The 25,081-nt window shown below is 32.6% G+C and overlaps 1 protein-coding gene across 14 annotated transcripts in view; it reads right to left on the bottom strand.

The window, feature by feature from the left end:
- LOC126747571 (prolow-density lipoprotein receptor-related protein 1) overlaps positions 1-25,081 on the bottom strand; it is a 236,401-nt gene that overhangs the window by 44,774 nt on the left and 166,546 nt on the right. For all 14 annotated transcript variants that reach the window (XR_007664241.1, XR_007664238.1, XR_007664239.1 and 11 more), the window contains exons 55-60: positions 12,981-13,328; positions 12,823-12,924; positions 12,132-12,294; positions 5,069-5,263; positions 1,949-2,075; positions 1,631-1,880 (exon numbers count right to left, since the gene is read on the bottom strand). Coding sequence is in view for 3 of the 14 variants with exons in the window: in XM_050456310.1 (XP_050312267.1) it covers positions 1,631-1,880; positions 1,949-2,075; positions 5,069-5,263; positions 12,132-12,294; positions 12,823-12,924; positions 12,981-13,328 (1,185 nt within the window). In the remaining 11 variants the exon portion in view is untranslated. The remainder of the gene's footprint in view (positions 1-1,630; positions 1,881-1,948; positions 2,076-5,068; positions 5,264-12,131; positions 12,295-12,822; positions 12,925-12,980; positions 13,329-25,081) is intronic.

The following is a 25,081-nucleotide window of genomic DNA, read 5'->3' as shown; positions in this document are numbered from 1 at the left end:
ATTTTTAAAAATATCGCACAAAAAGTTAAATTTTTCCTTGTGACAGTTTGAACAAAGTTGAGCTTCACCAAAATTACTCTAGATGAAGGAATTTTTCGCTCTAAATGAAAGTTTTTTATGCCCAATTCATCTTCAGGAATCCCCTACCTTAGTCTAAAAAAATATTTGCAATATCTTAAGTAGTTTTCAAATTATGAGCAAAAATGTATGAACAAAGTAATATTTTTCCAAACTTAATTGTTGAAATTTAGATTCCCTTAGACTTTTACGAATAAAACTGGCTCTAACTCAAGAAGTGTTAGAGCTACAAAAAACGTTCGTATATCAAATTGTTTATCAAAAAATTGCTAAGAATTAAGTGAAAACCGCATTCAAATGCCCGCAATATTTCACAAAATATCGCATCAAGAGTTCAATGTTTTCTTGTGACCATTTGATCATTGTTTTTCATAAACAAAACCCACCCCAAACATTGGCCAAGTAAGAAATTCTTTTGAAAAATCACTGGTTTTCGTGCATAATATCCAATCTAATAGCACTGTTTTTGTATTAAATATTTATTAGTATACATATATATAATTATGTCAAATTTAACTAAGCAAACTGTGTTATTAGATGAGATATTAACCACGAAATCGGCTGTTCATGCGTATTATTTTGGAAAACAATGGTTTTTGAAAACAATTTCTTATTGGTAAGTTGTGTGGGGTGGGTGGAGGAATAAGGGTAGTATTAATAAAAAACGTTATTTTTTGCAGAAAATAATTTCCAGAGAAAAAATGCTTTTAAAGAAAATTATAAATGATAAAAAATCTATAGTTCTTGCATCTATACTTTTCTCACATAACCTTAAGGTTTTTGAGTAAAACGTGAAAAAACCTTATTTTATTTCTCGAAATCAAGGCCTATCACTATGAAAATTGCAGTAGTTGTGCCATTTTTTATTGCAAACAAGTAAACATTCAGTTTTTATAAGATAAGTTATTAAGAATTGAAAAAATTTCAGTTTTTTTTGGGCTCTAGACAATTTTCCATTATCTAGGTTCAAAAATACAGTTTTTAAATTCAAACTATTGGTATATTTATCAACCGTATATGGTAAAGATATATTTATTAAACTGTAGAATATACGTACGTCATATACGATTCTGTTTATACGAACAAGAAAATTTCGATATGTTAAAAAAAGTGACAAGGGATTTACATAGCTATATAGTAATTTTCGTATTATATTTTATTTATAATGTATATTAAATAAAAAGTTATTGAATTGAATTGAATTGTTAGATGTAGGTAGTGTCATTGTTTTTCTTTTAAGGTATCCGGAATACTTGAACTACACCTTGTCCTCTTAGGTTGAATAGGATTTCTCTGAGCGAGAGCCTTCTTTAATTGATCTAGAGTGCCGTTCTTTTAATTACAAAAAAAATATGAAATGACTCAACTCTGGGCCTCTTGTTAGAGGAGGAAAATCGAAAAAAAAAATTCATTTTTGTCCCCACTGCTTTACATTTAAAGGGCGTTTACAGGGACTGCGCACGAGACTAAAGAACCTCGTCATGGTTAAGACTGTACCAACGAATTTCGTAAAATAAAAAAAAAAATAAAAAAGAAAATAACTGTCACTTACCCGTCCATGTTGGCCCTCTCGATCCTCGGCACCGGTCCCCAATCGGCCCAAAAGACGTACCCCGCCTCCGGGTCGACCACCACATCCCGCGGGTTCTGCATGTTCCCGCTCGAAAGGGTGAAATTGAATTTTCCCTCGATGTCGGCCACCAAAATCCTGGACGTGTCGGTCACGTAGATCCGCCCCGCGACCCAATCCAGGGCGATTCCCCTGGGACCACGCAGGTTCCCCAGTACGGTCCTGGCGATTTCTTAAATTTAAAAGAAAAAAACCCGATTTAGGTAAATTTCGATTTAAAATTGAGTGAAATAGCGGTACCGGCGTCCCTGTTGGTCCGTTTCTCTTCGTTCAGTTGCACGGTCATCGCCTGGATGCGTTTGTTTTGATAGTCGGTCCAGTAGGCCTCCACTTGTTTCTTGCTGTACAGGACGTCCACCGAATCGATCTTGAAATTAAGGATTTTTATTGGATTCTCTATGATTTTTTTTAAAGGATTATTGAGGATCAATTTGAGGTATAAAAAGTATTTCTAGCTCAAAAACTCACTAAGTTAGAGTCAATTTAATTGAGCTGAGTTTAATGGCAAATTTTTTACAAATATCCAACTTTAATACAGAATAATTTAAAAACTATTCCAGGCATTTAAACGCGAGTTACACCGTAAGAAAGAGTGTTCATTTATAAATACTCTCATATATGAATGATTTCTGCAGGTTAAACACTTTCAGTTAGGATCAGTTTTATGAGCCAAGGTCCAACGTCCAGCCAAAAATGTATATGGAGGATACTTTGGGGTGTTACACGAGAACCCTTTGAAATATTTTCATGATTCTTTCAATAGAGCGTAAAGGAATTTTTGAAGATCAATTTGACGCATAAATTGTGATTCTAGCTCAAAAATTCACTGAGCTATGGTCGATTTGGCTAAGCCAAGTTTAATGGTAAAATTTTTGACAAATACTCAACTTCCAATCAAGATAATTTCAAAAGTATTGCAGGCATTTTAACGCAAGTTACACCATAAGAAAGAGTGTTTATTTATAAATATTTTCATATATGAACGATGCCTCTAGGTTAAAAACTTTTTGAGTTAGAACCAGTTTTATGATGTCAAGGTCCAAAGTCCAGCCAAAATTGTATATGATGGGATACATTGGGGTGTCACACGAGAACCATTTGGCATATTTTTATAATTCTTCCAAAAAAGTGTAAAGAGGTTCTTGAAGATTAATTTGAGGCATAAATTGTGTTGTTTGGCCAAGAGCTATGGTCAGTTTAACTAAGCGAAGTTCAATAGCATTTTTTTACATAAACTCAACTTCCAACCAAGACAATTTAAAAAATATTGAAGGCATTTAAGTGCAAGTTACACCATAAGAAACAGTGTTTATTTATAAATATTTTCATATATGAACGGTGCCTGTAGGTTAAAAACGTTCTTAGTTACGATCAATTTTATCAGTCAAGGTCCAACGTCCAGCCAAAAATGTATATGGAGGATACTTTGGGGTGGCACACGAAATCCATTTGAGATATTTTAATGATTTTTTCAAGAGATTGTAAAGAGATTCTCAAAGATCAATTTGAGGCATAAATTGTGGTTCTAGCTCAAAAATTCACTGAGTTTTGGTCGATCTGGGTACACCAAGTTTAATAGTAAAATTTTTGACAAATACTCATCTTCCAATCAAGATAATTTCAAAAGTATTGCAGGCATTTTAACGCAAGTTACACCATAGGAAAGAGTGTTTATTTATAAATATTTTCATATATGAACGATGCCTCTAGGTTAAAAACTTTTTGAGTTAGAACCAGTTTTATGATGTCAAGGTCCAAAGTCCAGCCAAAATTGTATATGATGGGATACATTGGGGTGTCACACGAGAACCATTTGGCATATTTTTATAATTCTTCCAAAAAAGTGTAAAGAGGTTCTTGAAGATTAATTTGAGGCATAAATTGTGTTGTTTGGCCAAGAGCTATGGTCAGTTTAACTAAGCGAAGTTTAATAGCACTTTTTTACATAAACTCAACTTCCAACCAAGACAATTTAAAAAATATTGAAGGCATTTAAGTGCAAGTTACACCATAAGAAACAGTGTTTATTTATAAATATTTTCATATATGAACGGTGCCTGTAGGTTAAAAACGTTCTTAGTTACGATCAATTTTATCAGTCAAGGTCCAACGTCCAGCCAAAAATGTATATGGAGGATACTTTGGGGTGTCACACAAAAACCCTTTAAGATATTTTCATGATTTTTTCAAGAAAGTGTGAAGGGAATCTTAGAGACCAATTTAAGGCATAAATAGTGTTTCTAGCTCAAATACTCACTGAGCTAGAGCAGCTTTTATGAGGCCATATTTTTCCACAATAACTCAACTTCTAACCGAGATATCTTGAATACTGTTGGGGGCATTTATATAGGAATTACACCCAATGATAGAGTCTTTCTTAGTAAACATTTTCATGTATTATGAGTTTTTCCGTCTTAAGGGCTTTGCGACTTACAAAGCTAATAGTCTACTGCTTGTAGCTAAAAAAGTTCTTAAAACACAAAAACCGTTTATATATGAAAATGTTCAATGAGAAAATCCCTAATTCTACGTAAAAGCCGCACAGGAGTGCCTGGAATAGTTTTCAAAATATCCCGGTTAGAAGCTGAAAATTCCAATGCAACCCTGGGTTTTATTTGTCATCTATCACCCTCTCTAAAAACACAAATAATTAAAATAAAAAATAAAATGTTTCGTACACGAAATTCATCATCAGGAAACCCTCTAAATTATGGTGAAAGAATCATGAAGATATCTTAAGTAGTTCTTGAATTATACTCCAAAATGTCCATATAAGGACTTTGAAATGTATATTTTTGGCTGGGCATTGGAGCTTGGCTCATAAAATGGATGATTGCTAAAAAAGTCTTTAATCTTAAGAGACCTTTCATATATGAAAATGTTTGCAAAGAAACACTCTTTCTTAGGGTGAACCTTGCGTTTAAGTATCTAGAATAGTTTCAAAATTATTCTGCTTAGAAAAATTTGCATTAAAAGTCATCTCAACCAAACCGACTGTAGTTCAGTGAATATTTGAGCTAGAACCACAATTTGTGCCTCAAATTGATCTTCAAGAATCCCTTTACACTGTGTTGAAAGAATCATGAAAATATCTCAAACGGTTCTCGTGTGACACCCCAAAGTATCCCCCATATACAATTTTAGCTGGACGTTAGACCTTGGCTCACAAAACTGGTCCTAACTCAAAAAGTTTTAAACCTACAAGAATCTTTCGTATATGAAAATGTTCGTAAAAGAACACCCTTTCTTAGTGTGAAAATTTCCTTTAGATGCCTAAAATATTTTTTTAATTATCCCGCTTAGAAGTTGAATATAGTCAAAATGATGAGCAAAAAAAGATGATTTTTAGCAATTATTTACCTTATATCCTGGTGCGATCGGTTGGGTTTTCTTACTCTTATTAATATCGCCCATTTTATAGGGCGAAATCAGCCTCAGTTCCGCCTCTGTGGCCAAAATCAGTTCGGCCATTTTCCCTTCCGCCTGGCACTGCCCGTTTCGACCCGTAAGTCGGTATCCGTCGACGCATTTGCAGTGGGTGTGATTCACTCTTGACTTTAAGAAGAGAAAATATTATAAGTCAACAGTTGTCGGCATCATTTAAAACAAAAATTATGTAAATCTGAGCAACAGAACTCGAGTTATAGGATAAAATGCACAGACATATCAAAATGACCATTACAAAGGAGTTAAATATGGAAAAAATTAATAAAAAATCTTCCAGTGCCTGGATTTGCCTGATTTTTTCTACGAACCATAAGAGCATTTATAGGCACCTTTTAAAACAAAAATCAAGCAAATATGTACAATAGAACCCAAATTATAGGACAAAATGCACAGACATACCAAAATCACCACTACAAAGGAGTTAAATATGGAAAAAATTAATAAAAAATTTTCCAGTTCCTGGGTTTGCCTCATTTTTTCTACGAACTATAAGAACATTTATAAGTACCTTTTAAAATAAAAATTAAGCAAATATATGCAATACAACCATAGTTATATGAGAAAATACACAGACATACCAAAATGACCACCACAAAGGAGATAAATATGGAAAAAATCCATAAAAAAATCTTCCAGTGCCTGGATTTGCCTCATTTTTTCTACGAAGCATAGGAGCATTTATAAGTATCTTTTAAAATAAAAATCAAGTAAATATGTACAACAGAACCTGAAATATAGGATAAAATGCTCAGACATACCAACATGACCGCCACAAAAAATTTAAATATGGAAAAAAATTAATAAAAAATCTTCCAGTGTCTGGATGTGCCTGATTTTTTCTGCGAACAATAAGAACATTTATAGGTACCTTTAAAACAAAAATCAAGTAAATAAGTGCAATAGAACCAGAGTTATAGGATAAAATGCACAGACGTACCAAAATCAATATACCCCTACAAAGGAATTAAATATGGAAAAAATTAATAAAAAATCTTCCAGTGCTTGGATTTGTCTGATTTTCCCTGTGAATCATAAAAATAGTTGCCGGTACCTTTTGAAATAAAAATAAACCAAATCTAATCAACAGAACCAGAGTTATGGTACAAGATACCTAGAAGTACCTAAATTAACACCATTAGAGGACTAAATATGGAAAAAGATTGATAAACAAATTTCCAGTTCCTGGACCTGCCTAATTCCTTTTATGAACTAAGAGAAAAAGCGTTATTCCAACGGAAGCGGAGTTATAGGCCCAAAAATACACGGAAATACCAAAATGACTATAATTAAGGAAATAAATATGAAAAAAATGAATAAACAAATTTCTAGTGCCTGGATTTGCTAGATTTTTTCCTATGAATCAAAAGAACAGTTGCAGGTATCATATAAAACAAAAATCATGCAACTCTGCGCAATAGAACCGGAGTTATATGACAAAATACATAGAAATACCAAAATGACCATCTTTAAGGAACTTGAATATGAAAAATATTAATAAAAAATCTCCCAATATCTGGATTTGGTTAATTTTCTCTATAAACTATAAGAAGAGTTGCAGGTACCGTTCGACATAAAAATCAAGCTAAATGGTGTAATAGAACCGGAGTTATATATAGTACAAGCTACCCGGATGTATCTAAATTAATACCATTAGATGATAAATATGGACAAAATTAATTTAAAAAAAAATCCAATCACTAGATTTGTCTGATTTTTTGAGTGAACCATAAGAGCATTTATAGGTAGGTTCTAAAATAAAAATCAAGCAAATCTAACCAATAGAACCAGAGTTATAGGACAAAATACACAGAAATACCAAAATTACCAACATAAAGGAATTAAATATGGAGAAAAAATTTATAGAAATCTTCCATTGCATGGATTTCTTTGACATTCTCTGTGAATCATAAGAATAGTTGTAGGTACTATTTGAAACAAAAATCATGCAAATCTGACCAATAGAAGCGAAGTTATGGTACAAGATATTCAGAAGTTATGACCACTACTAAATATGGCAAAACATTAATAAAAAAATTTTCTAGTGTCTGGATTTGCTTGATTTCCTCTACGAATTAAAAGAACTATTACAGGTGACATCTAAAACAGAAATTAAGCAAATTTTAACCATAGAAGCGAAATTATGATCCCATATACACAAAAGTAGCAAAACTACCACCATAAAGGAACTAAGTTTGAAGAAAAATTGATAAGAAATCTTCCAATGCTCGGATTTACCCGATTTTTTCTACGAACGTTAAAAATAAATGTCGGTATCATTTAAAATAAAAATCAAGCAAATCTGAGCAATAAAACTGGAGTTATATGACAAAATACATAGAAATACCAAAATGACCATCTTTAAGGAACTGAATATGGAAAATATTAATAAAAAATTTCCCAATCTCTGGATTTGCTTAATTTTCTCTGTGAACCATAAGAAGAGTTGCCGGTACCGTTCAAAATAAAAATCAACTAAATCTGTGCGATAGAACCAGAGTTATAGTACAAGCTTCCCAGATGTACCTAAATTAATACTGTTATAGGAATAAATATGGAAAAAATTAATTTAAAAAAAACCAATTACTACATTTGCCTGATTTTTTGTGTGAACCATAAGAGCATTTATAGGTAGCTTATAAAATAAAAATCAAGCAAATCTAACCGATAGAACCGGAGTTATAGGACAAAATATACAGAAATACAAAAATAACCAACATAAAGGAATTAAATATGGAAAAAAATTAATAAAAAATATTTCAGTACTTGGATTTGCTTGATTTTCTCTATGAATCATAAGAACAGTTGCAGGTACCATTTATAATAAAAATCAAGCAAATCTGAACCACAGAAGAGGAGTTATGGTACAAGATATACAGAAGTAGCAAAACTATCACTCTTAAAAACTAAATATGGAAAAAAATAATAAAAAATCATCCAGCAACTGTATTTACCAGATATTCTCTGAGAACTATGTAAACATTTAAAAGTACCTTTTAAAATAAAAATCAAGCAAATCTGGACAACAGAACCTAAGTTATAGGGCAAAGTACACAGAAATACAAAAAGGACCATTATAAAGGAAATAAATAAGAAAAAAATTAGTACAAAACCTTCCAGTAATTGGATTTCTGATTATTTATAGGAGCCAAGAGAATAGTTGCAGGTAGCATTTGAAATATAAGTCAATCTAATCTGGGCAACAAAAGCGGAGTTATGATCCAAGATACCCAGAAGTACCTAAATTAACACTATTAGAGAACTAAACATGGCAAAACATTAATAAAAAATGCTCCAGTACTTGGATTTCGCTAATTCTCCCTATGAACGATAAAAATAGTTGCAGGTACCATTTATAACAAAAATCAAGCAAATCTGAACGATAGAAGCAGAGTTATGGATACCAGTTATACAGAAATAGCAAAATTGACACCTTTAAGGAACTAAGAATGGAAAAAATTAATAAAAAAATCTTCCATTGCATGGATTTCTTTGACTTTCTCTGTGAATCATAAGAATAGTTGTAGGTACTCTTTCAAATAAGAATTATGCAAATCTGACCAATAGACGCGTAGTTATGGTACAAGATATTCAGAAGTACCTATATGACCACTACTAAATATGGCAAAACATTAATAAAATATTTTCTAGTGTCTGGATTTGCTTGATTTCCTCTACGAATTAAGAGAACTATTACAGGTGACATCTAAAACAGAAATTAAGCAAATTTTAACCATAGAAGCGAAATTATGATCCCATATACACAAAAGTAGCAAAACTACCACCATAAAGGAACTAAGTTTGAAGAAAAATTGATAAGAAATCTTCCAATGCTCGGATTTGCCCGACTTTTTCTACGAACGTTAAAAATAAATGTCGGTATCATTTAAAATAAAAATCAAGCAAATCTGAGCAATAAAACCGGAGTTATATGACAAAATACATAGAAATACCAAAATGACCATCTTTAAGGAACTGAATATGGATAATATTAATAAAAAAATCTCCTAAACTCTGGATTTGCTGAATTTTCTCTGTGAACCATAAGAAGAGTTGCAGGTACCGTTCGAAATAAAAATCAACTAAATCTGTGCAATAGAACCGGAGTTATAGTACAAGCTTCCCAGATGTACCTAAATTTATACCATTAGAGGAATAATTATGGAAAAAAATAATTTAAAAAATTTCAATTACTAGATTTACCTGATTTTTTCTATGAACCATAAGAGCATTTATAGGTAGCTTTTAAAATAAAAATCAAACAAATCTAACCAATAGAACCGGAGTTATAGGACAAAATATACAGAAATACAAAAATAACCAACATAAAGGAATTAAATATGGAAAAAAATAAATAAAAAATATTTCAGTACTTGGATTTGCTTGATTTTCTCTATGAATCATAAGAACAGTAGTTGCAGGTACCATTTATAACAAAAATCAAGCAAATCTGACCAATAGAAGCGGAGTTCTGGTACAAGATATACAGAAGTAGCAAAATTACCACCCTTAAGGAAGTAAATATGGAAAAATATTAATGAAAAATCATCCAGTAACTGGATTTACGAGATATTCTCTGAGAACTATATAAACATTTAAAAGTACCTTTTAAAATAAAAATCAAGCAAATCTGGACAACAGAACCTAAGTTATAGGGCAAAGTACACAGAAATACAAAAAGGACCATTATAAAGGAAATAAATAAGAAAAAAATTAGTACAAAACCTTCCAGTAATTGGATTTCTGATTATTTATAGGAGCCAAGAGAATAGTTGCAGGTAGCATTTGAAATATAAGTCAATCTAATCTGGGCAACAAAAGCGGAGTTATGATCCAAGATACCCAGAAGTACCTAAATTAACACTATTAGAGAACTAAACATGGCAAAACATTAATAAAAAATGCTCCAGTACTTGGATTTCGCTAATTCTCCCTATGAACGATAAAAATAGTTGCAGGTACCATTTATAACAAAAATCAAGCAAATCTGAACGATAGAAGCAGAGTTATGGATACCAGTTATACAGAAATAGCAAAATTGACACCTTTAAGGAACTAAGAATGGAAAAAATTAATAAAAAAATCTTCCATTGCATGGATTTCTTTGACTTTCTCTGTGAATCATAAGAATAGTTGTAGGTACTATTTCAAATAAGAATTATGCAAATCTGACCAATAGACGCGTAGTTATGGTACAAGATATTCAGAAGTACCTATATGACCACTACTAAATATGGCAAAACATTAATAAAATATTTTCTAGTGTCTGGATTTGCTTGATTTCCTCTACGAATTAAGAGAACTATTACAGGTGACATCTAAAACAGAAATTAAGCAAATTTTAACCATAGAAGCGAAATTATGATCCCATATACACAAAAGTAGCAAAACTACCACCATAAAGGAACTAAGTTTGAAGAAAAATTGATAAGAAATCTTCCAATGCTCGGATTTACCCGATTTTTTCTACGAACGTTAAAAATAAATGTCGGTATCATTTAAAATAAAAATTAAGCAAATCTGAGCAATAAAACCGGAGTTATATGACAAAATACATAGAAATACCAAAATTACCATCTTTAAGGAACTGAATATGGAAAATATTAATAAAAAAATCTCCTAAATTCTGGATTTGCTTAATTTTCTCTGTGAACCATAAGAAAAGTTGCAGGTACCGTTCGAAATAAAAATCAACTAAATCTGTGTGGTAGAACCGGAGTTATAGTACAAGCTTCCCAGATGTACCTAAATTAATACCATTAGAAGAATAATTATGGAAAAAATTAATTAAAAAAATTTCAATCACTAGATTTGCCTGATTTTTTGTGTGAACCATAAGAGCATTTATAGGTAGCTTATAAAATAAAAATCAAGCAAATCTAACCGATAGAACCGGAGTTATAGGACAAAATATACAGAAATACCAAAATAACCAACATAAAGGAATAAAATATGGAAAAAATTTATAAAAAATCTTTCAGTGGTTGGATGTCCTTAACTTTCTCTGTGAATCATAAGAATAGTTTGCAGGTACCATTTATAACAAAAATCAAGCAAATCTGAACCACAGACGGGGAGTTATGATACAAGATATACAGAAGTAGCAAAATTACTACCCTTAAGGAAGTAAATATGGAAAAATATTAATGAAAAATCATCCAGTAACTGGATTTACGAGATATTCTCTGAGAACTATATAAACATTTAAAAGTTCCTTTTAAAATTAAAATCAAGTAAATCTATGCAATAGAACCTAAGTTATAGGGCAAAGTACACAGAAATACAAAAAAAAAACAATCATAAAGGAACTAAATAAGAAAAAAAATAATAAAAAATCTTCCAGTACTTGGATTTGTCTGATTCTCTCTATGAACGATAAAAATAGTTGCAGGTACCATTGAAGACAAAAATTAAGCAAATCTGAACGATAGAAGCAGAGTTATGATACGAGATATACAGAAATAGCAAAATTGACACCATTAAGGAAATAAATATGAAAAAAATTAACTGAAAATCTTCCAGTGCCTGGATTTGCTTCAGTTTTTCTATGAACCGAGAGAACAGTTGTAAGTACCATATAAAATAAAAATCGGACAAATCTGAGCTATAGAAGTAGAGTAATGGTATAAGATACACAGAAGTAGCAAAATTGACACGTTTAAGGAACTAAGTATGAAAAAAGTTAATAAAAAATCTTTTATTGCATGGATTTCTTTGACCTTCTCTGTGAATCATAAGAATAGTTGTAGGTACTATTTGAAACAAAAATCATGCAAATCTGATCAATAGAAGCGGAGTTCTGGTACAAGATACACAGAAAAATCAAAATTATCATCAAAAATTTCATTAAAAGATTCTTCTAGTACTGCATAACTAAATATGATATTAATTATTAAACTCTGTTATTCGTTTTAACTAATTAAAAAAATGCCTAATTAATTAACTTAGTATAAAACGTCTTATAATTACAATAAATTACCTCAATACAGATCTGCGAGCAGGTGTTCCACTTGCATGCGGACGAATCGCAGTCCAACTCGTCGCTGTCGTCTCCGCAATCGTTCATTGAATTGCAACGGGACTCGTTCGCTATGCACCGATTGTTCTTGCAAGTGAATTGACCGTACGGGCACTTTCCGTACCTAAAATTAGCAAAATTCGGTATTTTTTTTTGGGGGGAAAAAAATGTCCCACAGCACTAGATCCGGTAAGCGCGATGGCCATTAAATTGTAACTGTTGTAACCGAGAGTGACCAGGAGTCTTAATAAAACATTTTTATATTGGGAAATTGGAATTTTCGAGTTGTTTAGTCTTAACGAAAAAAAAATCTTAAAAGATGCGACTCACTTCAGGGTCCAATATCTGGAAAGTACTGGGAATATTCCTATAAAACAACAAGCGTAATATTCAAAAAAGAATTTCTGGAAATATTGTGCAAAGTATAAATTAGTTCAAGCAAAAATTTTGGAAATATTAGACTTTTTATGGAGTGCTTCCAGAAAACGAGGTTTAACCTTCAAAGTGACTACTCACTTCTAAGTCAAATATCTTGAAAACTACTGGGAATATTTTAGTGAAATAAAAAGCATAATAATCAGGAAAGAATTCCCTGCAAATGTTGTAAAAAGTGCAAATCAGTTCAAGCAATAATTTTAAAAAAATAGCAAACCTTTTGCAAATGTGTCTGTCCTCGTCGCTGCCGTCTCCACACTGACTCACCCCGTCGCACAAGGTACTAATCGGGGTGCACCGATAGTTTTTGCATTTAAACCTGAAAGCGAAGAATGACTAAAGAAAACTTTCAAATTTCCCGCCCGAATTTCGTACCTGCCGGGCGGACACGCGTACGAGAAACATCCGACCTCGTCGGATCCGTCGTCGCAGTCGTTCTGACCGTCGCACTGCCAATCGGACGCGACGCAGACGCCGTTCCGGCACCGGAACCCGTTCGCCGGACACGAGGTGGCGTTGGTGCAGCCGAACTCGTCCGAGCCGTCGGGACAGTCGATCTCGCCGTCGCACCTCCACTCCTTGAAGATGCACATCTCCGGGTTCTCGCACCGGAACTCGTTCTGTTTGCACTCGGTGCGGCAACCGCGCTCGTCCGAGCGGTCCTCGCACTGGTACTCGCCGTCGCACTTCATCGCGCCCCTGATGCACTTCCCGTTTCCGCACCTGCGAGAAACAAGGGGAAAAATCTGGTCTTAGGGTGAATATTGACATTTTAGAAACATCATTGACAAAAATAAAATTCAATTATAAAATAATATACTGGGTGACTGATGGTTAATGGTACCTTAGACGTTTACGGAGAACGGAAAAAATATTTTTTTTTCTCTACTATCTCACTAGTTTTTGAAAAAATAATTAATTTCTTTATACAGGGTTACTGGTAATTCGATACATTCCTTTGGAGATGTGATAGGGGAGGGGGTAAGAAGTAAATTGAACCCTAATATGTATTATGCAAAAGTTGATAGTTTTCGACATATTTAATTTTTTCTGTTTTTCTTCAAAATGTAGACCTTAGTGGTTTAAAAGGCAGTTTCCAGAAAATCCGCTGTATATTTTTTTAACTTTTTAGGCAAAATACATGCTCAACACAATAGTGTTACGTTTGTAATGGCAAAAGTCCCGCAAATAGTTGTAACCATAGGTAAATTCTCGATGCAAAGTGTAATTTTTTTTTCTTAAATAAAATACTACACTTTCTAGTGGATACTTTTTGAAAAAAAATTATGCTACATTCTTCAAAATTTACGTAAAACTTTCTTATTATCTAAGCTAACTCATAGGCTATAAATGCTACCAAAAATTTTAACAGAATTTTGTATTTTTATTATTAATAGTAAGAACGCACTTGAAAAATGCCAAGTGGTATTTACTTCTATGGTATTTAAGTACTATAGCAACAATTTGTTTTTTTAATTTTATTGTTAAAAATTTGATGTGTAGATAGTCTGACAGCAATAATTGTTGTGGAAAGTAGTTAAATTACGAGTTTCGAGTTTATTTTTCTCGTGTTTTCAAAGAAGGTATTCTATTGGTTTCTGCGCTATGGCCACGTTTATCAACGCTGAATATGCAGATATTATGTTTGTTTATGGGTTTTGCAATAGTAATGCCGCGGAGTCTCGCCGAGAATACCAACGTCGCTTTCCGAACCTCCGCATTCCAAATGTCCGTGTTTTCGCTTCGACCTACCGAGCTATCGCTGAAACTGGATCCGTAAAATCAAGAAGAGGTGACGCTGGCGCTCCTCGCGTATATCGAGCAGAAGATGAGGAGGAAATATCTATAAATATATCAACTGAGAATAGCCTGAAAAATTAGGTCCCTTAATGTCCCTATTTACAGTGGGCTCAACTGCAAACAAAAATAAGGGAATATCAATTTAAAAAATTAGTTTGGCTTGTTGGTGTTGCCGCGCCTAGCAATTTTTACTACTGAACTTTACGAAAAATAAAAAGCTGATTAAAAATGGAGTGTGATGTGTGTAAAACTAAAATTAAACCACTTTTCCAATGTGACACATGCAGAAAAGGAATATGTAAGAATTGTGGGAATTTGTCAGCATCGGAAGTGAAGGTCCTAGAACTAAAAGGTGAGAGAATTTTAAGATTTGATTGCACTGAATGTCAAAGATTTAAACCTCACAAACTTCTTCAAGGAACAATAGAGGATAAAAATAAAATAATAGAAAGCAAAGAAGAAATAATTGCCCTACTACAACAAAAAATAGAAAGTCTTGAATCCAGTAAAAGTGAAGCTCATGTATTAAATTCCTTACAATACAGTGATATCCTTAAAAAGCCATTAAATCATCAAAAACAAACAAATATTCCTAGCCTTATTATTAGGCCAAAAAAACACCAGAACATTGAAAAAATAAAGGAAGACTTGAGAAAGAAGATAAATCCTGCCGAATTAAAGATTAGTGTAAATAGTATAAAAAGTACAAAAAACGGCTATATTCTAGTTAAATGCCAGGGAAAAAATGATATAGATATACTTAAAAAGGAAGCAGAAGAAAAATTGAATGGCTACAACATAGAGGTGACAAAACTAAGAAATCCCCGCTTCAAGATAATTGACTATAAAATAAATGATAAAGACGATTTAAATAGTGAATTTGTAGAGGCCAGAATCCGGGAACAAAATCATTTTATTGAAGCAATGGACCACCTAGAAATAACTTTCTTTAAACTCAATAAAAAAAAAGATTCTTATACTATCTACGGAAATTGTTCATCCAAATTATTTCATAAGTTAATTGCAGTAAAGAAACTATATATAGGATGGCAGCGTTACCCAGTATTTGAAGATATAAATGTACCCAGATGTTTTAAATGCCAAGGATTTTTTCACAAAAATACGGAATGTCCGAATGAGGTCTTTTGTGAGTATTGTTCGGAGAAACACGCAGTTAAGGAGTGCCCAAAAAACCAAAAAAAATGCATCAATTGTATTCATGCAAACGCAAAGTTTAATTTGGAGCACAATATAAATCATGCCGCAAACGACAAAACTTGTCCGTCTTTTGAACATCAAATCACGCTTTTGAAAAACAAAATTGACTATGATGGAAGTTATGGCAAATAATAGGCAAGAGGTAGAAGTGCTACAAGAACTGGACGTTTTAGATAATGCGGATCAACAAAGTACGGACTGTGATTATGTAAGCAAAAAAATTAACATAGGTTCCAAACTCTTAAATATCATTCATTTTAACATAAGAAGTTTAAAAAAAAACTTTGATCAAATGATAGTTTTTCTACAAACATATAATTTAATATCCTGCGACATTATTGTTTTGGGTGAAACATGGCAATTGGTTGGTAATGAATTTAATATAGAGGGCTTTAAAATGTATTATAATGGGGGAGACTGTAACCAGAATGATGGGGTGGTTGTTTATATAAAAAATAATTTAAACATAAACAAAGTAGAAAATATAAAACTAATTAGGTCGGGAATTACTTTGATTAGGATAACTTTAGCTATAACTGATATACAATATGGCATAACGTGTATATATAGACCTCCCTCGACGGTAGTATCGTCTTTTCTCGATGACCTGGAAAATTATTTATTACGTGAATGTAATCAGCAAACAGAAATACTTCTGGGAGATATAAACATAAATACTCTATCTGAAAATTCAGCTGATACAAATAACTACCTAGCTCTCTTGATGTCTTACGGATTCTACTCCCTTATAACTGGTCCTACACGGGTCACATTAACATCAAGGACCTGTATTGACCACATTTTCCTTAAAAAAAAATTTTTGGAAAACAAAAATAAACATCTTTCTTTTATTTTGGAAACTGACGTCACCGATCACTATCCTGTGTTGCCTAATTTTGCTAAAGACGAGGTTCGGGCAGGTAATGTTTCCAATAATATAAAAATTAAAACTATAAAAATATTAAACAATGAGAAGGCAAAAGATTTACTTATAAAACAAAATTGGGAAAACACTATCTTAAATATTAATGATGTCGAAATTGCAACCAAAATTTTTTATAATGTTGTCGAACATATTATACAAAGCTGTGAAGAGACAAAAATATTAAAACAAAAAATAATTAAAAAAATAAAACCTTGGATAACTGCTGCTATTATATGTTCAATAAAAAATAGGGACAAAATGAAAAGAAAATTGAATAAAAATTATAGTTTGGAAAAAGAACAACAATATAAAACATACAGAAACTCATTGGGTAAAATAATAAATAAATGTAAAAATGACTATTACAAAACAAAAATTGAGGAATCTAAGAATAATATGAGCAAAATGTATAAGGTTATAAATGAGGTTACAAATCAAATTACTACTAAAGGAAATGACATAATAAAAATAAAAAATAATAACAAAGAATTTTCAAATAACAAAGACATGGCAAAGTTTTGTAATCAGTATTTTATAAACGTAGGAGTAAATATGCAAAACCAAATAAAAAAACCAAAAAAACAATTCAAAATTAATCATAACAGTGTATCTTCAATGTTTCTAAAACCAACTAATAGGAATGAAATAATTAAACATATTTTTTCGTTAAAAAACAATTCAGCGCCTGGGATAGATACTATTAGCTCAAAATTTATAAAAAAATTTCATATTTACCTTATTGAACCATTGGTTCACATTATCAACCTAATATTTAAAACAGGAACAGTACCTACTCAATTTAAAGTATCAATAATCACTCCAATATATAAATCAGGTGATAAATGTGAAATAGGTAACTATCGTCCTATAAGTGTGATCAATAATTTTTCCAAGCTCTTCGAGAAATGTTTGAAAGATAGACTTATTGACTATTTACAAAAAAATAACATATTAACACAAAATCAGTTTGGTTTCATTGGGGGGCTCAGCGCATCCGATGCTGTCTGCGAATTAACAAAGCGAGTGAATCAGGCTTTTGATGGTGATAGAAAGTGTTTGGCAGTGTTTCTGGACATAGCAAGGGCCTTTGACACTGTACCGCATGAGCTTTTGCTAGATACTTTAAGATCTTATGGTATTAGAGGTCCAGTGTCAAGGGTCTTTGAAAGTTACTTGGGGGACAGAAAACAGTCTTTAAAAATAAATAATGAGATTAGTGAACCATCTTATATAAAAATTGGAATTCCACAAGGAACAGTTATTGGACCTATACTCTTTATAACTTATATTAACGCTCTTACCAATCTTAAAATTCATGACGGGTCACTGATATCATATGCAGATGACACGGTTGCGGTGTTTCACGGAATTTCTTGGGGAGACACAAAAAAAACTGCAGAACTTGGTCTAGCAACAGTCAAGAACTGGCTGGATTCTTTTAAATTAAGTCTCAATAGTCAAAAAACAAACTATATTGCATTTTCTATAACAGCTGCTAATCGCCCCAGCTTTCAACAAATTAAACTTGAATTAATTGATATCAAGGAAGTTTCATTTACTAAATATCTGGGTATCATTGTGGATAAACATTTAAAATGGGACCAACACATTCTAAAATTAACACAAAACATCCGTAAACTTATTTATCGATTTCATATTTTGAGAAATATCTTAAATGAAAAACTACTAATTTTAATTTATAAATCCTTGGTTGAGTCCTTGTTAAGGTATGGGGTGATTGTCTGGGGAGGTCTATACAAGAATTGTTTAAAACAACTTAATGTAGTACAAAACTTTATTTTAAAAGTTATATACAAAAAACAAAAAAGATTTCCTACACAACAATTATACTCTGAAGAAATTTTTAATATACGCTCAATTTACATATTGTCAACATGCATTTATACACATAAATCAGAAAAAATCAAGAATTATGTTAGTCATTCCTACACAACCCGAAATAATATAAACAGACACCTAAAAATACCAAACATAAAAAAAACTATAGGGCAACGATTTTTAGGATACTTGTCCCCGAAATTTTATAACATCTTACCAAACAGCTTAAAAAATATAAATAATATTAAAAACTTTAGTAAGGTCTGTAGAAAATTTATTTATTCAAATATAGATAAATTTAATTTTTTTAAATAGTTTTGTTTAGTTGTAGATTATGGTTAGTTATATTTTATATTATTACTAAAATTTTGTGATTTCTCAGCATACACAAACAGATGTTACAACATCTAGGTGTATGTTAAAAACAATGACTGTTAACTATTATTATTGAATATAATTAAGTTAAAAATTGTTATAATATAACCAAAATGATTAATAAATTTGAATTTGAATTTGAATATTAAGACATTTTGAAGACGATCCAACCACATCCACTAATGCCGTAGCGCAGCAAACAGGATCATCGCAATGGAAAGTTTGGTCCACGATTCGGCAAATGGGAAGCCATCCTTACCATTATACGCCTGTCCAAGGATTGGAAGAAGGGGACCCGATAAGAAGGGTAGAATTCTGCAGATTTATTATAAATTCTGATGCAGACAATAGAACTTTTTTAACCGACATTTTGTGGACGGACGAGTCAAAGTTTAGTCATGAGGGCATTACAAATTTTCATAACCTTCATTTTTGGGCCGAAGAAAATCCCCGTTTAACAAGAGAAACCAGTTTTCAAAGAAAGTTTTCTGTAAATGTGTGGATGGGACTTATTGGCCGGGATGTAATAGGACCACATTTTTTCCCAGACCATTTAAACGGGGATATTTATGAAAATTTTTTACGACATGACCCACAAGATCTTTTTGACGATATTCCTCTCGCCGTTAGAGGACGAATGATATTTCAACATGACGGCTGTCCAGCTCATTTTCGGCGGTCAGTTCGGCAGTTCCTGGATGAACGTTTCCCGAATCGTTGGATTGGTAGGTCAGGTCCAATAGCTTGGTCAGCACGAAGCCCTGACTTAACCCCGCTTGATTATAGCATATAGAGTCAAATGAAAGCACTGGTTTATGCAACCCCAATAATTACCCGGGAAGATCTTATCCAAAGTATAACCAACGCTGCCCAGCAGATCAGGAATACCATAACAACTAGAACAACAAAGACTGAAATGAGAAGGCGCTGCCGAGCCTGTATTAGCAATAGAGGCTCTCATTTTGAACAAGATTTGTGAAGGTAAATACTAATAAATGCGTTACTTTACAATTTATAATAAAAATACAAAACCATGTCACCTAACTTTTAAGCATTTGTATCCTGTGAGCTAGCTTAGGTAATAAGGAAGTTTTAAGGAAATTTTGAAGAATGTAGCATAATTTTTTTTCAAAAAATATCCACTAGAAAGTGTAGTATGTTATTTAAGAAAAAAATTTACACTTTGCATCGAGAATTTACCTACAACTATTTGCGGGACTTTTGCCATTACAAACGTAACACTATTGTGTTGAGCATGTATTTTGCCTAAAAAGTTTAAAAAATATACAGCGGATTTTAAACCACTAAAGTCTACATTTTGAAGAAAAACAGAAAAAATTAAATATGTCGAAAACTATCAACTTTTGCATAATACATATTAGGGTTCAATTTACTTCTTACCCCCTCCCCTATCACATCTCCAAAGGAATGTATCGAATTACCAGTAACCCTGTATAGTATATAATTATATAGAATGGCAGATTCGGTATAGTTCCAACAGGATCCCCAACACTATTCGCGAACAGTACGAGATTGCCTTACCAACATTTTCCCAAACAGATGGATTGGAAGGGGGGGTTTTATGGATTTTATGGTATTATTATTATTATTATTATTTTATTTTTATGGTTTTTATGGATTGGAAGGGGACATGATGCATGAAACATACGTAGAATTCCACGCGAAATTCAAAGATGAAATAAAAAAAAGGTGCTTTCATTTGAAAAAATGAAGTTGATGGTCGTAATTTATTTTTGAGCAACCCTGCATAAACAAACTTCACGTACAAAAATGCGCAACTTGAAATAAAAATCGACAGGTCCGAGCGTTTTTTTTTTCGAAGTTATTTTGTACTTTTTATATAAATTTATGTAACAAAATTGTTGGATTATAAATAAATGAAATGAAAATGAAGTGCCTCCAAATATTCGTCTAAATTATTGGTTCATGCATGCTGTTCCGCACACTTTGGTATAAACGTTCGGCAGTATTTAAATCATACCGAAATAAATGGATATGGACGAGTGGTGCGATTGTTGGGCCTCCTAGATTCCCCGATTTAAATCCCTGTGATCTTTGCATTTTGCGGGTATTTAAAATCGGAAATTTATGTCGTCCCCATGGAAACTCGAGAAAAGCTTTGGGTAATAATTGGACAGGGTTGTAATAAATTCCCAAATAAAGTGGGGATTCTTTAAAGATTTCGCCGTTCCTTATTAAAAAGGGAAAAATTATGATGAATTGAATCAGATGGTCATCATGATCACTTAACGTAAATATTTGGTTTTGTTTTGTTTTATTTTGCTATTGTTGCTGTCGTTGTATTGTTTTTTTTTTTTAATAAAATAATATGGTTTTTTAAGAATTCTTTTTAGAATATTATTCTGCATTATCTGAAGATGAATATTCAATATCTAAGTTGTTCGATAGCCTATGCCAGTTCAAACAAATAAAACACTCTAGTGGACTGTAAAAACTCTTTAATAACTCTGCAATGAGGAAGATAAACTTCTTCCGATCAAAAAATGGGCTGGAGTCAATGCTGTTAAGTCTTCGGGGTCGGGGTAAAGTGGATAAAGGGGACGTGAATTAAGGATTGCCTCTACTTGAGATAACATGGTTGAGAATTCCTCAAAGGTAAACGAACTAGTTCCCATAACAGGTTTTAAATGAAAATTACAACACTTAATTCCTGCTTCCCAAATACCCCCGAAGTTTAGAGCCCGCGCTGGGATAAAATGCCATTGTATTTTTTCGCAAACTAATTCATGAGATATATGTTTTGAATTAGCTTGTAAAAATTCATAAATTTTTCCAAGCTCATTACTTGCTCCCATATAATTGGAGCCATTATCAGAATATATATTTTGAGGTTTTCCCCGTCTACTAACAAATCTTTTTAAGGTATTTAAAAAAGCCTCAGTTGTTAATTCTGACACAAACTCAATATGCACCGTAGTACACATGCAAATAAATAAACAAATATAGGCTTTAACGATCTTAGCACCACGTGGTTTTCGATCCTTTAGGTAAAATGGACCCCCAAAATCGGTACCCACATTTAAAAACGGGAAATTACTCGTAACTCTGACTTTTGGAAGGTCAATTATTATATAGCCTGGAAAGGTCGGTTTTGTCCTAAAACACTTGACACAAGACTTGACAACTTTTTTGCAAACCTCGTCCAAATTCCATAAAGAAGAATCCACTACCAGCCATTCAGGACCATTAAACCATGAACTACTATCAAACATTTTCCTTGGAGCAATGCCCCGAGACAATAAATCTGTTGGATTGTCATTCGATCTTACATGGTGCCAGTAATAGACTGAATTTCACTTACCCTATTTGCAACGAAAGTCTTCCATTTATTTGACTCCCCGCGGAGCCAAGCCAGCGCTATACTTGAATCAGTCCAAAAGAATACTCTATCAAAACTAATTTCTAACGATTTAACTGTTTTTTGGGCGAGATGACTAAGCAACAACGCACCGGATAACTCTAATCGGGGTAAACTGGTTTGCTTTAAGGGCGCAACTCTTGATTTTGGCACACAATAAATTACAACTAATTTGACCTGTCAAATTTATACATCGAACATACAAACAAGCGCCATATGCTTTAACTGATGCATCACAAAATCCATGCAGTTCGACCCTAGCGACATTACTGGTCATCACAAACCTAGGAATTTTATAATCATTTATACAAAATAATTCACCTAAAAAACTTGACCACCTTCGTGAAAATTCCTCTGACAATGGTTCATCCCATAATAATTTTAATGACCATAACTCTTGAATAATCAGCTTTGCAACAATTATAACAGGGCCCAACAATCCCAGTGGGTCATAAATTTGACAGATTACCGATAAAACTGATCTTTTTGTAAAGGTATCACTTACTAGAATATCCTTTATTTTATACCCAATAAAATCTTCGTTCGAGTCCCAATAAACACCTAGAGTTTTATTCTGTTGACCTTCACCAAGTTTTAGAATTCCCATCTCTATATTCGAATGCATGTCAAAATTCTTTAATAATGATTTGTCATTGCACAACCCTTTCCTTAATTGAAATCCTGCACTACCCAAAATTCTTGTTACCTCAGATTGAGTTTTTTGCAATTCCTCAATTTTCTGTGCCGACGTCAGCAAATCATCAACGTAAAAATCATTTCTTATAACCTTGCATGCAACAGGATATTCACTCTCATTCTCATTCGCTAACTCAATCAAACACCTAACTACTAAATAAGGTGCGGATGTGTACCCAAATGTCACCGTTTTTAATTCATATATTTTAATATTTTCATCAGGATTGGATCTCCAAAATAATCGCTGATATTTTAAATCTTCTTCTGAGACCAATACCTGCCGATACATCAGCCGATAATACGAATGGATTTTTCCAAAACCTTAGCAAAATTTGAAAAATGTCCTGCTGCAACCTTGGCCCATTAAACTGTACATCATTTAAACTTATGCCTGTAGAAGTTTTCATACTGGCATCAAATACAATTCTACACCTTGTAGTCGCGCTATCAGCCCTTAAAACGGCATGATGAGGTAAAAAATACCCTTTATTACCAAACAATTCTCGCCAACCGTGATTAACTTCTCCTATCTGAACTATGTGACCAAGCTCCTCATATTCGTTTAAAAATTTAACATAATTCTTTCTTAATAACTCATCTTTTCTCAAGAGAGCAAAACCTTTTTAACGCCATGTCTGCAGAATCGCCTAATTTATTTATTGAAGTTTTAAAAGAAATTCTAACAACAAACCTCCCGTCTTGATTATGCAACGTTGTTTTATTAAACCATGACTCACAAAACTCTTCTGGCTGCGAAAAAACATTATTTTTTATTTGTGTCTGCTCCAATTCCCAAAACCGAACAATTGATGACAGCTGATCAAGCGACTTATTTTCGACCAAATTATTATCAGCGGCAAAATAACTAGCAGAGAAATTACAAGTGGAGTCAATGTTTATGTTTTCGACCCACATATCACCGGCAATAATCCACCCAAAAACGCTATTCTGCAAAATAAGCGCGCTACTACTTATTCTTTCTTGACTGAGACATAAACTCGACCAAAATACATGAGATCCTAATAAAATATCAATGTCCGCTCTCGAGTTAAAATTTCGATAAGCAAGATTTAAATTATCGGGAATGTTTAAGAGTTTTTTATCAAAACTAACATTGGGCAATTTTTCAGTTACTTTAGACAAAACTAAGCAACTGATTTTTAGGCTAAACTGACTATAGCAAGATTTAATTATGACGTCTACCTTTTTACTAATATGAGTTAAATTTTGCCCTACACCCTTAACCACATGATTAACCTTTGACGGCTGTAGCTTTAGTTTTTTGCATAAATCTTCCGATATAAAATTACCCTGGCTACCACTATCCAATAAAGCTCGACCTAATACCACGATATTATTGTTTGTTATTTTAACAACCGCAGTCGATAGCAATATTTCAGACTCTCCACCACACCAACTACATTTACACCATTTCTCATTAACATTACTTATAGCGGGAAAACTATTCAGGGGTTTACCTTTCCTAAAATTACCTTGATACCTGTCAGAATTGCCTTTGTTTTGAGATTTAGATGTTACCTCTATTTTCTCTAAAATTTCACATTTTGTTTTTAAAAACATATTTAAATCTGACAACTTAGGTAAATCGTCCTCATATTTAAATAATTCCCATTCCCTACGCGTGACACTATCGAACTTACTTGCCATAATGTAAATAATTAAAGGGTCCCAGGTGTCAACGTCTTGTCCTAAATATTTTAAGGCGCGTAAATGTTTTGTTGTATTATCGTATAAATTTCTTAAAAAGGTATGCGATTCTTTTAATACCGCTGGGTATTCAAAAATTGCTTTTAAGTGATTGTGATATATTAATTTTTTATTTCATACCTGTCTTTTAAAATTTGCCAAGCCATTAAATAATTTTCTGCGGTTACCTCTAAAGCCTTTATAACCTGAATTATTTTTTCATCTAAGGAGGATTTAAGATAAATAAACTTCTGTAAATTAGACAATGATTCATTTTTATCTACCATAGCATTAAAAACCTCCTTCCAATCTAGCCAATTATGATACTGACCATCAAACGTGGGTATCGAAATTGAGGGCAACTTTACTAAAGGCGTAGTTTGAGGCTAATTATAAAAAACACCCCTACCTGCAGCTTCAGAACCAACACCTGAGGCTGATGATTCCAACACTGCTGACAACAAATGTCGTACATCACCCACTACACTAGTATATTCGTCCTCAAAATTAGCCCTT

This window comes from Anthonomus grandis, chromosome 19, assembly GCF_022605725.1.
Source record: "Anthonomus grandis grandis chromosome 19, icAntGran1.3, whole genome shotgun sequence".
Taxonomy (NCBI): domain Eukaryota; kingdom Metazoa; phylum Arthropoda; class Insecta; order Coleoptera; family Curculionidae; genus Anthonomus; species Anthonomus grandis.
Note: the sequence above shows the minus strand (reverse complement) of the source record. Positions and strands in the feature narration are given on the sequence as shown.